Genomic DNA, 14,341 nt, shown 5'->3' on the forward strand with positions numbered 1-14,341 from the left:
CCCTTAGTTAAAGTGAGGGAGAGGTTTATGGTACATAATGTCCATTATAGCCCATTTATCAAGTTAGCTTTTGGTAATATAAGCAGCCAGCAGAGAGAGCTTAACATTGTTTATCTGCTGATTGTTTTTTAGTTGCATTTTTCAGTCATGGTACATGACTAGGCCGCTTAGTAGAGATTGGCTGTTTAATCGGCTGGACGACATTTTGGTTTGATGTAAAAGGTTTGCCTTGTGATCATGTGCAGTAGATGCATTGCCACCCCCCTCTATTTGATATAAATTGTTAGTGTTTTTTTCAATCTGTTAGAATAGGTTTCTTTTTTGGTTAAATTAAGACCTGTTTAAAATGTGTTGTCAATAAGTCACTTTTTATTATATAAATGGAGAAAGGCAAAAGCCATTTCTTCTCCAAGCATTGGCCCACAAATATCGGCAGCACATACCAGGAATCAGTTATAATTATGTCAAAATAATCAGTATCAACCTTAAAAATCTTGTATTGGTCGATCTCGACACCATAGTCATATACTCTTGCTTGGATCGGACCTCAATAAAGTTGTTTAAGCTTTTAGATTTTTAACAAAGCAAGCTAGGAAAACAGGCGCTGTGTTTTGGCCCTCTAAAGTTCATGACCAACATGTTAAAACATTGGAAATGTACAGGAGGATTCCTCTGCATCCTCACCTGGACTCACTGAGACTTTTTATATGAGAAAGAAAACTGGTAATTTTGAAATGTTTCAGCTGAAAATTTATGTTTTATCACTAACCGGGTCCTGCTCCCATAAAATCCTCTTCATACCCCCTTAAAACTTTCCATAATTTGCCACTTTTCAGAACTGTGATGCATCTTCTGGTGATTAAGTGATAGACCATCAAAAAAAAGTGCAGATTTGTAGTGTGGGAGAAAATTAGAGCCTTTTTTTTTAACATTTGTTTTTTCTTTTTTTTTTGCTATATATTTATCCTATCTGTGTAATCATCCTGCTTACTCAGTACATTACAGAAAGATCTTTTGTTGTCACAACTCTGAGCGTTCTGGACATATTTCTAATGGCACATTTACCGACTGGTTCCTGTCCCTGTTTTTAAGAAAACTAAACATAAAAGTTGATCAAATTCAGTCAAATCAGATGTAAACTGTCTCCAAATAAAAATCTAAAATCAGTTGTTTTTGTGTCCTGATTTTAATTAGGCCATTAGAAAACATTAATTTCATTTAAACCATTATAGCTTTGATTGCAGTATTTTTACCAGTTTTAAGTCTTTTCACCATCTAACATTTTTGTTCTAGGTTTTCCTGTATTCCCCATCATGCTCAGAAAAAAAAACATTCCCATAGCATAGTGCTGCCACCACCATGTTTGATCATGGAAAGCTGTGTTTTGGGACATGCATTATTTCTTCTTCACAATGATTCACTACCTGAGGCCATCATGATTTGAAAACTATCAGACGCTGTAGGTTAACTAAAGTAAGTACATAGCATCTGAGTTCTTTCTGATCAATACCATTTGAAGCAACACAGAATGGCTGAACATAGGTTTAAGTATTTTGAAATTGTGCCACTAAATCATAAAAGTAAAAGAGTCAACTGAGCCAATTAATCGGCTACGTAATCTGTGCCAGTTATAGTCTGGTTGTTACACAGAGACAGGCAGGATGCATCCAGCTGACTGATTAGGGCCTAAGTTAAGAAGATCAGCTGTCCTAAAAGCAGCAAGAGTACCGGACAGAGAAATTGACCTTTTAGGCCAACTGGAAGCCTAAGAAAGATTATTGCAAAGTAAAGATGATCGACCAAAATGACCTTAGTCTTATGAAGGTCTTACCTTCAATTTTAATGTGGTTATTTAATGGGATCATTGAATGGATGTTTGAACTGATCATAAAGGATCTTTATTAATAAAAGAACAAAGATACTAAAGCAAATGACGTTAAAAGCTTATTTTTCACAGATATTAAGGAAATAAACCCAGCTCATATATCACCATAATGGCATAATACTTGTCAATATGTTTAGTTCTGAAGTGAAACAAAAGATAACACAGCATTCTTCCAACCTTGAACAACTCTATGGCAACAGCAGCCCACAATTTCCAGTTTCCTCTTGTCTGGAGTGACTCAACAAATTCTCATCGTTTGCTTGATTCAAAACATTCATAATTGCCTAATTCAATTGTTAAAGAGAGAAAAGCAAGAGCGTAAGTTTTATCTTCAAATTCACATTCAGATATATTCCTGCATGAGTTTCGAGACAAAGAAGCAGATGCGTTGTTTACTTCAATTTCAAAGAAGGAATTTCCATAATTTTAGAATTGAAGCAGCTTTATCACACTTTTATCTAACCCTGCAAGGTCTGATCTAACAACCACACCAAAAAAAAAATACCCCCGTGATTTCTTTAGTGCATGTGAGGACATGGTGACATAGCACTGAGGAAAAAAATAAAAAATAAAATAAAAAATACAGGCACTGCAGACTAGCCTACAGAACCAAGGGGCCTTTCATAACAAAAAAAAAAACAAGATGGAAAACCAAGGAGATTTTCTCTATAAATTCAGTTCATTTAAAAGCTCAAATATTAAATAAAATAACAACTCTTGGATGCTCAAACCACATTGAAGATGTATAAGTCTTTCTGACAAAATTTACTATAATTTCCTTATCATGCACAGCGCCAGATTTCCCAGCATCTCGACACTCAGATTGTCCACATATTTTTGCCTTGAAGAAAGCCACCAGCGTTTCACACTAATTTGCACGTTTCAAATGCTCAACATGATCCAACTGATGGTATTCAAAACAAAAAATACAAATAATTCCTATAATAGCTAAAATAATATATATATATAATATATAGCTAAAATAATAAAACCAAATTCAATAATGATTACCATCCTAATTGTTTATTGTTATTTTGACTCTGATAGTTAAACCGAGGCAAAAAAAAAAGAAAAAAAAGAAAGAAAAGAAAAACAACAATGAAGTTTGTTTCTCAGTGCATTTTGCAGAATAATATACCCTTTTGAAGTTCTGCTGTCAACAAGAGCCTCAAGTAGAATGAGCTGCTATTAGCTGCTATCCGGTCAGTACTTTTTTATTTCTGCTTGTCTTCTCTGCTGCTCAAACAAACCGCTTCTGGTGGGATTAAACAAGACAAGCTTCTCATACCTTTAAAAAAAGTATCACCTTAATAAAATGTACCACCTTAATAAAAGTGTTACAGCCTAGTTGAAGCCAGCTGACCTTCAGTGGGCAGCTACAAGTTTTATCAAGACCTAGACACAACAATCACAGCTTTGTTTTCACACTAGAGGAACTGAGACCCAACTCTGTGATAACATGGCTGTATTTGATGCTTCTGTGTAATATCATTTCTATCATTAGTAAATGTGTAATATAGCTGGATCAAATTGTTCATTTAGTATCAACTGATCTACCAGTCTTGCTGGTCTTAAGAGATCTGATTCAGCCTTTATGGAGATATTTTGACAAACATGATACATGAGGATTAGTATTTTAAACATCATAGCCTGGGATTTCTTCAGCTGCTGTCATTTTTTTTTTATTAAAAGAAGTTTTAAAAATACTATTCAAACCCATCCAGTTTAAGAAACAAACAATTATTTTTCTGCTCTTTGTAATGTTTTATTCAATGGGCTACACTAAACACCATAGAGAGCCTCCCATGCATATTTCTGTTAGTTAAACCATGCAGGGCATTTCTGGCAGGTAAAACAAGGCTTCATCTAACCAGGAGGGATATACCCTGTAAATCCTGTTACACCAGCATGTGACTGGCTCATCAGAAGCCTTTTATAAGCCTTAAAGAACGATGCAAAGGGTAAACTAATTATTTAACAGTGTAACTTGTTCAATTAAAGAAAAGAAACAGAAAGCATTTAATAAATAAAAAATGTCAGGTATGAGGCATGACAAAGGCAGCCTTGGCTAGCAGTAGCAGCAGCTAACCCCCTCCTTCCTCCCTCTCAGCTGTCAGACAGAGCAGGGCGCATGACAGCTGAGAAGGTGGTATGAAGAAGAGGAGGGGGGTCAAAACAGCTGACGAACAGAACCACGGAAAGACAAGTCCGTCCAGAACAATTTGGAGAACTTTGGAGCAGTAAGACGTGTTCAGGACTTTTAAATCCCACCTTAGCTTTGCCGGCCTCTAGCTTCTTCTGTCTCTCCTCGTCCTCCATTCCTGCTGTCTCCGTGGCTGAAACAAGAAGAAAACTGCTTCATTCATAAGAAATATTCCAGCCGACAGCGAAGTCTCGTAGCGAAAAGCTGACTGTCTCCCTAAAGGCTTCTTCTTCTTCTTATGGGATTTTATGGCGGTTGGCAGACTTGTGAATTGTGCATTACCGCCACCAACTGATATGGAGTAAAGCAAGAAAACAGGAAACGATTCACCCCCCCCCCCCCCCCCCCAAAAAAAAAAAAAAAAAAAAACCTGTGTAACTTAAACCAACATAATACTAAATCACATTTGCCCATATAATTTTAATTTACTCTAGGTCATCTTAACTCTGACAGTTTCTGATGGTCCCATCGGTCCTCCCATCATACTTCCAACCATCTCCCAGTTCAAATCTTTAATGTCCAGATATTTTTCTGCAGCCTTCACTATTATTTTGATTTTTTCCGTTTTTGTTGTTGTCTGTGCAGTACAATTAATCACTTCTACCATGAAAAGAACAAAATTTGTCTTTTTAACAATAAGTGAGTCTTCATCAATTTTTAGAGATTTCTCTAGAGGTTTGGAATTTGCCGTGTGTTGAACTGTAGGTTTGGGTTTTTCTGACTGAGATGGGATCCTTTTTGCAGCTTCAGCGTAGGTTATTCCGAGCTCAAATTTCATTTTTTTAATTTCCTCAGACCTTTTGCTTGCTTCACAGCCGCGATAGGCAGCAGTATGTTCTCCACCACAATTACAGCATTTTATTTTAGCTTCTTTTCCACATTTTCCGTACTCATGTTCTCCTGCACACCTTCCACACCTCTGTTTCCCTTTACAAACTGCTGCAATGTGACCGAATTTTTGGCATTTGAAACATCTCAATGGTGGAGGATTGTAGATTTTGACATTATAGCTTATGTAACCGATGAATACTTTGCTTGGTAATTGCTCTACTTCGAATTTAATTAGCACAGATAAACTGTCAGATCTTTCTCCGTTTCTTGTTGTTTTTAACCGTTTTACTTCTTTTACTTTTGCACCGCTTATGTTTTCCAGAATCTCTTTTTCAGAAATTTTTAGAGGAACTCCTCCAATGACTCCCCTGCTGATCTTTTTGTTCTCCATTAAGCTGCACTGAACTCTTATCCCGTCAATTTTGTTGATACGTATTGCTTTGCCTTGCTGGGCGCTGTCTCTGCAGTTAATTAGCAGGTCTCCACTGTACAGAATTCTGGCACCTTTGACTTCTCCGACAAGTTTATTGATGGTTTTTGTTAAGTGAACCGGATTCCAATTTGTAAAAGAGTCTGCCTGATTAACGACTTTGAATATGACTTTGAATTCATTCTGTTGTGCTGTGGAATGTATGGAATGATCATCACTGGATTGTTCTGAACTAGATTCCCCTTGAACTGATCTCTGTTTTTTCCGCTTTTTCTCATTTTTTGATGTTGCTATCTTCCAACCTTCATTGTCACTATTTCCCTCTTCCATCCCACAAGAATCGCTTCCTGTTTCCTCACTACTCACGGCCCAAGACATTTCTCCATAAGCAGCTTCAAAACACGCGCCATGCACCAAACGACCATCCACATGCAATCCTCGACCCTCCCTAAAGGCTTGGCTTGGAATCACAAGCTATCCCCTTGGTTGTAGTCCGCCGCCATATTTTCCACGTAAACATGAGACTCAACTGAAATGACGTCGAGTAGGTGCATTCATAGCCACGCCCATTGGAAATTTGCCGGACGCCCAGTATGGCAAGTGGTTTTGTCTTATAATTTTTTTTACTGTGTTTTTTGTGAACGTTAAAGCTTCCCAAACTGATTGGCACCTGTTCTCATCTTCTGATGAAGAGGCTGTCCAATCTTATCCATATATGGGTGCACACTGCTAGAGGCTAATAATATTTCAATATGTACCTGATTAGTAATCTGATTAGGGCAAGACTAAAGGGCCATTTCACATTTTTTTAAGAAGCTTTCCTGCACTCATTATTACTGAAGAGGATTAGGGCCACTGAAAAAAAAGTTAACTGATTTTTAAATTTTATTTCAGTTTCACATGGAAAAAAAGTCAGAATTCTGAGAAAAAAGTCAGAATTCTGACTTTTTTCCCATGTTAAACTGAAATTAAATTTAAAAATCAGTTAACTTTTTTTTTTCAGTTGCCCTAATCCTCTTCCGTACATTATAGTGTTTGCAGCTTATACAGCATTTCACAAAATGCTGTTAATAGTTCAGCAATATTTTGCTAAAAGTATAGTACTTAGGCTTCTGCAATAATATGGAAGGTCGTACCATTTAGATATGGAGGGGTGTGACCATTCTTCCAGATTATTGGTTTGCACTGATCTGTTTTGCTGCTATGGGATTTTACTCTTAGGACCAAGAGGGTTAATATTTCATACAATTTTGTATTTCTTCTTTTCTTTCTTCTTGAGTTGAAAGACCAAATGACACCCACATTTTGGGATTGTTGACTCGGCCAATTAAGATTCTTAATTAAAATGGCCTGGAATCTCAAAGGCTTAATGTGTTTTGTGCTCTAAAGCATTTTATATTGTCCACATACTTAACAGTGTGATCAATGTTGTATTTCACATTTCTTTCTTTGTTCTAAGCAAAATTCACAAGGAATATTTGCTATTTCCAAAAGAGGCATAAGCCACTGTTTAGGTTATGGAAGCAGTTGTTTTATCACACAGTTACAACATAGGTAGGCCTAAATAGATTTTTCTTTTGAAATCTTGAAATAAAGTATAAAAACATAATTTGAGAAAAGAAACCCAACAAATTTTCTATTTACCTGGGTTAATATTTAAATGGGTTTGATGAATTGAAACATGTAAGAACTACAAAAAGTTAAAACTGCAGAAATCAAGGAGGCTATTCCTTTTCATCTGGACTAACTACATCTATATATATATATATATATATATATATATATATATATATATATATATATATATATATATATATATATATATATATATATATATATATATATATATATATATATATATATATATATATATAAATTAAAGATAATTGGTGTGTATATGGCTCATTTAAGTAAATATGCACTGAGGTAACAGTTAATTCTTAAAACTCACCAATTGTTCACCAACTGTCATGTTCTAATTAGTTTGGAGAAAAAAAAGTGAAAAAGCAACAATGACACTGTGCTATCATTAATAATATCAGGATTTAATCATTCTGTGATGAATCACATAATTAACAATAATGCAGTTTAATAATAAAAACATATCTGTCTGTGATGCTACAAATTTGACTGCAGTATTTGTAGAATAATTTAATCTGCCTGGTTTCTATGGTAATGGGAGGATAGGCTGTCAGAGCTGTCCCAGTTGAGCTTTCTTTTCAGACATTGGTTGCTTTCTCTGTAAGCTGGATATAGACAACTCAGCCATTACCTCACATTTCAGATAAAGACATATCAATAAACAACACTGAGCTCATTCCTAGGAAGCATCCTTCCCAACAGGCTGTGGGTAACATGAGACATTAGCTTCAGTTTCCACAACAGATGGGAGTGATAAAGGAGAAGACAATGAGAATTTTCTCAGACAGACTCCAAACTACATAGAAAATGCAGCTAAAATGTAAGAACTAATAGGAACCCTTGAGAGTATGTCATTTTACATGGTGGTTATCTTAGCTAATATGAGCAGTAGGTAACCTAATGATGCATATAAAAAATATACACCGTTTTTCTACATTAAGAACATCAGGGCACTTAATCATAACAAAATAAATGACCTTGACTACATTAGTTCTTACTGCTTTAGTGTCGAGACAAGCCAGAAGATGGTTAATACCAGTCAGTAGGACAATATATCACATATTTGCTTTTGATTTAATTTATATGCTTTATATCATTGCAGTCTCCAAACTTGCAAGAAGACCAATTTTTTTGTGAGTAAATTTAAAATTAAGAATACAATTTTGAGAAAACTCAGTCCATGGCCTCCTAAAAATATAACCTTTGATTACACATCTTTATTTCACTTCTGCTCCTTAATTCTGTTTTGAAACATACCTGCAGCGGCTGAAGAGGTAGCAGGAGAAGATGGTCTGCGCCTTCGGCCGACCGGCGCTGAACAGCTTATAGTCTGGCAGATCTTGAATTCCACCCATCGTCTTTTGGACATTTTTTATTGACGTGCTCCCACCTGGGAACACCTACTGCTTGAGCAGCAGCGTTTCATGACAAACCCCCAGCATCTGAAAGTTTCGGCACCTCCTCAATTATTCATTCTCTCTGGTTGTGTACTGTGTATTGCAGTTACCCAAGCAACTTTGCAGAGTGGATAACAACAAATAGATCAAGAAAGGAGATGATGTTATGTTAAAAACAACACTGCCCACAAATTCATGCATGACCCAATTAATATTTGCTAAAAAAAAAGGAAAAGAACTCTGAGAAAATGAAACTCTTACTGCAATAAGAAATAAACAATTAATGTAAATAAAGTCCAGTGTCAAATTTGCAGATTTTATCTTACTTTATTTGATGAATAAACAACCAGCTGCATGGTTGAGATCTCAAGTTAAACCCTGACACTTAACTCTATTGCCAAAGCTCCGCCTACAGTTGTACTTCCTTAAGTTGTACAGTTGTACATTCTTACATAGAATAAAGCAGGTTTTACAAGCTGACAGCTGTTTTAGTTTTTTCATTTAAAAGCTGTTTTTGCATAGTTAATAGAAAAACATTGTTTATTTACTGACTATCTGGGTAGATTTCAAGCTAATCAACCCACCTCAGTGTCACTAATGCATATAATTGTAGATGTAGAAACTAAATAAGGGAATTTATTGACTTTAGGAACTTTTTAAAGTATTTATCAAAGAGAGATAATTAAAAAGCAAGAGATACATTAAAATAAATGAATAACAGAGGAATATTAACAACATGTTACTTGAATAATTGGTAACATCATGTCAAGATCAATTATTTAAGCTTTATTATTAAGGGTTACTTGTGGTGTTCAACAAGGCTCTGTGTTTAGTCCTAGATATTTTATCTTAATTTTATCATATACGGTATTATATCACATTCAATTGAAGAGTTTCTAATTCATTGTATTTGCTATTTACTATTTATAGTAAAGGTTTAGAACAGCTTTCAAGTACAGTGCAAAGGAAACTACTTTTATGAGACATTTAATGCATTAAATTAAAAGTTCTTGATAAAAAAGCAATATTTGGAATATTTAGTATCAGGCAAACTAAAATAATTTCACTCTTACAATTGATCAGAGCATTTTGATACTATGAATGTTGGTGAAAGCCTCTTATAAACATTGGTAAATGTGAAATGTAAAGAAAGAATATATTTTTTATGTCCTTATTGGGGGCATAAATGGTGTATATATAAGTAAAGTCGTCGCTAAGATCGTGCAGAGTTAAATGCATTCAAATTAATAAACTAGCTTAAAAACTGTGTATGAATTATGAATATTTGAAATTACCATTAACCTTACAGTAAAAAATAATAATTCTTCAGGGATTTAGCAGAACTTTTACAGCATGGATGAGGCAAAATTTTCACAATGATTTCCATCAAAACTGTATTTGGAAAATGCTTTGGAATTAAATAAGCAAAGTGGGAGCTTAGAGCAAAGACCAGTGTAATTGCTTTATGTTGTCTCTTTTCCATGAAAATTAGAAAAATATACAACGTCCTTTTTTCTATTAGTTTTCTGTCTCCTTGGTAACCACAGATTTGTGTTTAAATGAAAAAACAAGACGAGATCCAATATATGTCAGCGAACAAAAAAGAAAATAGCTTTAGTTTTGGCTCCCTTTTATTTTCTCAATGAGAAGCGGAACATGTGAAGACAGCTGCTATCTAAGCTTCAGCTTTATATCAAAACTGGATTTAATAAACAGGACTGATATTTACTTCCAGGGGAAACAGGTTTTGATCACATTTGTAGAAATAAAGGACATTGTATGAGCTGCTCACAACAGCAAAAAAAAAAAAAAAAATACACTTTTCCATTTTGGCTTTGCAGAGGAGACTGCGACTGAAACAGTGGTTTAGCATCAGAGCAGCAGAGTGAAAGCATGATAAGGCTATCTCTTACTCAGCTGTAAAATATTCATAAGTGCTGGGACTCATCAGTAAGAGAGGCAGTCCAGTCAATAGGTTTTTCAGTTGCAGGCTTCAACACAAAGCTTCGTCGTGTGGCTAAAATGAACTGAGCTAGTTATATCAAATATGATGGCTTTATTTTCCCTTGTCTGGGATCACAGTATGATGTAATATAAAAAAAAAATCTCAAAATGTGTATTAAGAAATATGTAGCAGAAAGATGTGCATTGAAAATTCAGATTAATGTTACAAACTGGCTTTTATGCATATGATGGGGTTTCAAAAAATAGACTGGGAGAGAGATTTTAGGTTGATTTATAAATAGCACAGAAAAAGTGGCAAAGATTGGTAATATAACTATAATAAGATAGTAAGTATGAGTACCCGGGTTTTCAGAAAAATTTAATTTTTAAAAACTTGTTATTCAATTAAATTTAGATAAAAACAAAATGGAAAATAATCTTTGAAATCTATAACCTAATAACCTTTATTGATAGCTCCACATGACATCAACAGACCCAATGCTCTTTAGAGCATCACTACAGAGCGTTTGATTTGCAGACATGTGATTTAGCATGCCATTCCTAAAGTCACTATTCAATTCAGTTCAGTTTATTTATATAGTGCCAATTCACAACACATCTCACGTGTCACGGAGTGTATACAAAGTGTATAAAGTGATCAGAACTCTTTAATATAGAGAGGACTTTATGCGGTAGTTGTCTTGATGACTAAAGGGTTATTTTTCAGAGTCTTTGCTAAACATATGTTTGTGGTTTAATGCTTTAACTGTTTAGTTGGGCTTTAATTGTTATCTCTCTCTTCACCAAATGAGTGTATCCTTTGTGCTTTGGGAAGGTTCTCTTTGTAGTTTAATGAGGCCTCAGGACAATCATGGTATCATTGCAGAGCCTTTAGATGATTTACTATCACTGAACACATAGATAATTACTAATATGTATTTTAAAAAATCTTTACCTAATAATACCGTTGTTGTTTTTTTATTTTTTGTATTAATCAAGCTTTTTGGGAGGCCCTTAGTCTCATTTTGCTTCTTACAAATATATAAAAGTAAGAATGGTGTACAACATACAATTTCCTCTCCGTTTATTTTTAATGAATAAATATTGTTTGTGTGGACTTAGTCTTTTTGAAATAGTTGGATATGAACTGAAGTTGGTTAATGATCTTGTCATCATATAAATCTTAAAACTGAATGTTAACAGTTACGATCTGAGTTATAATAGAGATGTGAACAATTGTAAATGTTAAAGTAATATTGATTTAAGCCTTTTGTCTAAAGAAACAAATGATTCCCTTTCACAGTTAGCCCCATCTTGTTGGGATGTTTTATTTTATTGAATTTATTTATTTTTTGTTGTTCCTCCCTTTGTCCAATTATCACATTTGCCTTGAGCAGTTGTGCGTCTCTAAATTAAAAATCACTTGCTGCCACCTGCTGGCAGAAAAAAAATGAACTTAGAGCTCCAAGACGCTAGGCGGCATAGTTCTGACGATTGCCTTTAAAATTCAAAATCTCGCGTGATCCTACAAGTTTTCCCTTCCGCTTTGCTGTTCAAAAGCAAAAGTAAATTGAGCGTACTCGGAAAAATAACAAAACAAAATATGGTATGTTTGTTATGGATTTTAACAATAAAAACTTCGCTTTTATTTATTTATTATGTAATTTTTAAATCGAACATTTTACATAATCTTTAGGGTTTAAATAGGCAAGCGGCTAAAGAAAGTCGTGCTAATAATAAACCTACAGTTTTGGTTTCAGTTGAACTTTTAACTCCACCGGTTACTATGATCCTCTTAGCTGGAAATCTGAATGAATAATTCCCTTGCTTGATTTGTCTTATCAATTTTGAGATTTGTTTTCTTAGAACAGTTTTAATTCTCTGGGAAATCTTTTTTTAATTAGTCATTTGTAATATTTTAAATTCAGTTTGAGGTTATGTGTATTAATGTGGAAAAATAATGATGTAATGGGTGGAAAATACTTGTAAAGTACATGTTGCAATCAATTATTCTTGTATACATAATTATGTAAGATCCAGGTAAATTGAAAAGAATGGACTTTAATAGGTTGGTTGTGAATCAGTGAGAATTAAATTTGATGATTCGGTCAAAATGTTCTTTTCTCACAACTTACTAGTCTTTACTAAGTTCTTTTTTTAATTTATAGAAAAATAAATGGGATAATATATCTTTGTTATTTTTTTTTTTCTTCAACAGATCTCCAGTCTTCCTTAGGAAAAATGGCAGCTGTTTCTGGGCTAAGAACCCTTATTAGTGTTCGTCATTCAGTCATTTGTCAGAGCTTTAGGCTTGCTCCTCTACAGCTGACCTTAACCCACCTCTCCTGGCGGCAATATAGTAACAGCAATGGACAACAGCTGCAGTCTAACACAGAGAACAAATCTCTGCTCGAGAACCTAAATCTCCTGGGAGTGGATGTAAAAATGGCCCGTCAACGTCAGCCTGGCGTGCTTCGTAAGACCTTCACCAACGAGTTGGGTCTTGCCCAGTTCCTGCAAGGAAAAGGTGCCAGCCGCAACGTAATCGCCAGCATCGTGTCCCGTTATCCCCGCGCCATAACCCGTTCTGCTGATCACTTGGAGCAGCGCTGGCAGCTGTGGAGGAACGTTTTTAACACGGACGCTGAGATTGTGAACATCCTTGACCGCTCGCCAGAGTCTTTCTTCCGTTCTAGTGACAACGAGAACCTGAAAAAGAACATCGATTTTTTGATCTCGCTGGGATTAAACTCCAAAGACCTTCATCGGCTGCTGACCACAGCACCTCGGACTTTCTCCAACAGCCTGGAGCTCAACAAGCAGATGGTGGAGCTTCTAGAGGACATCTGTCTGGAGCTGGGTGGAAAGAATCCAGAACAGTTTGCTAAAAGTGTAATATCTAAAAACCTCTATATCCTCATCAGAAGTACTAAAAGAGTAAAAACCAACATTGATAATCTGAAGACTTCGCTTAAATTAAGTGATGCAGAACTTCTTGCCCTGCTTCAGGGCCAAGGGGCAGACATTTTGGACCTCTCTAATGAGTATCTGAAGAAAAACGTGAACAACCTTGAGCAGAAGATGTCTTCACTGGGCTGTAAGAAAAATGACATAAAGAAACTGATAATAAACTATCCCATGATTCTCTACATTGGGCCGTCCACTCTGAACCCCAAACTGGACTGCCTCCTTAAAGCAGGCATAACAATAAAGCAAATCTTGGAGAAGCCCAAAGTCCTGGATTACAGCACACAGAACATTACAGAGCGACTGAAAGAGCTGCAGAGGGTTGGATATGATTTTGAGAAAAACGGGATCCATATCCTGGACACTAGCAAGAAGCGCTTTGTGGCAAAAATAGAAAAACTTTCATCCTTGCCTGAGGATTGAATGCAGCAGTTTTTACTTTGTTGAAAAATATTTCTGGATGAAGCCTTCCTTTGTATACCTGGTTATGACTCATTCTTAATTCATTGCAGTAGCATAATTAGAAATTTTGGAGAATTCAATGATTTCAGTGTATTTTATTTGTAAAAAAAAAAAAAAACTGAATTAATATTTTTTTTACAAAATCACATGTTGCAAAACTTATAGTATCATTAAAATAAATGTAACCAAATCAATGTATAGTTTGTTTTAAATTGAATTAAATCGAGTGTTGCTTTTGATTAACAAAGCATTACCTACTGATTTCCTGGAGTTAAAATATGGTTTGACACAAATACAAATTTTGTTAGCCCCTGACCAAAAATTCATATTTATTCCAACACATGATGGTAAAAAATTTTAGGAAAAGCTATGCTAATTTTCAGCACAGCAAAAATTAGCATCTTAGGGTCTCCATGACAACCTTTAGATAGCATCCACAGGCCTAAGTTTCTTTTTTTTGGCAGGCATACAAAAAAAAAGAAAAGATTAGAAAGATTGGTAGTAAGTAAAAATTTAGGAATTAACTGAAATTATGCTTTGGTCAGATTAAATTAACATTTGAAGTGAAACAAATGATAAAT

At 35.0% G+C, this 14,341-nt stretch overlaps 2 protein-coding genes across 16 annotated transcripts in view; one reads left to right on the forward strand and one right to left on the reverse strand.

Moving 5' to 3' along the window:
- akap9 (A kinase (PRKA) anchor protein 9) overlaps positions 1–5,910 on the reverse strand; it is an 86,729-nt gene extending 80,819 nt beyond the window's left edge. For all 13 annotated transcript variants that reach the window (XM_038279365.1, XM_038279359.1, XM_038279366.1 and 10 more), the window contains exons 1-2: positions 5,798–5,910; positions 4,157–4,304 (exon numbers count right to left, since the gene is read on the reverse strand). In XM_038279365.1, coding sequence (XP_038135293.1) covers positions 4,157–4,204 — 48 coding nt within the window. In that variant the 5' untranslated portion in view covers positions 4,205–4,304; positions 5,798–5,910. The remainder of the gene's footprint in view (positions 1–4,156; positions 4,305–5,797) is intronic.
- Positions 5,800–13,895, forward strand: LOC119779645 (transcription termination factor 1, mitochondrial). 3 transcript variants are annotated; one of them, XM_038279374.1, is made up of 2 exons: positions 5,800–5,945; positions 12,550–13,895. In XM_038279374.1, exon 2 carries the CDS (start codon positions 12,573–12,575, stop codon positions 13,719–13,721), a length of 1,149 nt encoding a protein of 382 aa, XP_038135302.1. In that variant the 5' UTR covers positions 5,800–5,945; positions 12,550–12,572; the 3' UTR covers positions 13,722–13,895. The 3 variants fall into 3 exon arrangements, with proteins under 3 accessions (XP_038135302.1, XP_038135303.1, XP_038135301.1); XM_038279375.1 differs by having other exon boundaries at positions 5,800–5,940; XM_038279373.1 differs by lacking the exon at positions 5,800–5,945 and adding an exon at positions 11,855–11,937.
- The last annotated feature ends 446 nt before the right edge of the window (positions 13,896–14,341 follow it).

This window comes from Cyprinodon tularosa, unplaced genomic scaffold, assembly GCF_016077235.1.
Source record: "Cyprinodon tularosa strain WSP-4 unplaced genomic scaffold, ASM1607723v1 ctg15, whole genome shotgun sequence".
NCBI lineage: Eukaryota > Metazoa > Chordata > Actinopteri > Cyprinodontiformes > Cyprinodontidae > Cyprinodon > Cyprinodon tularosa.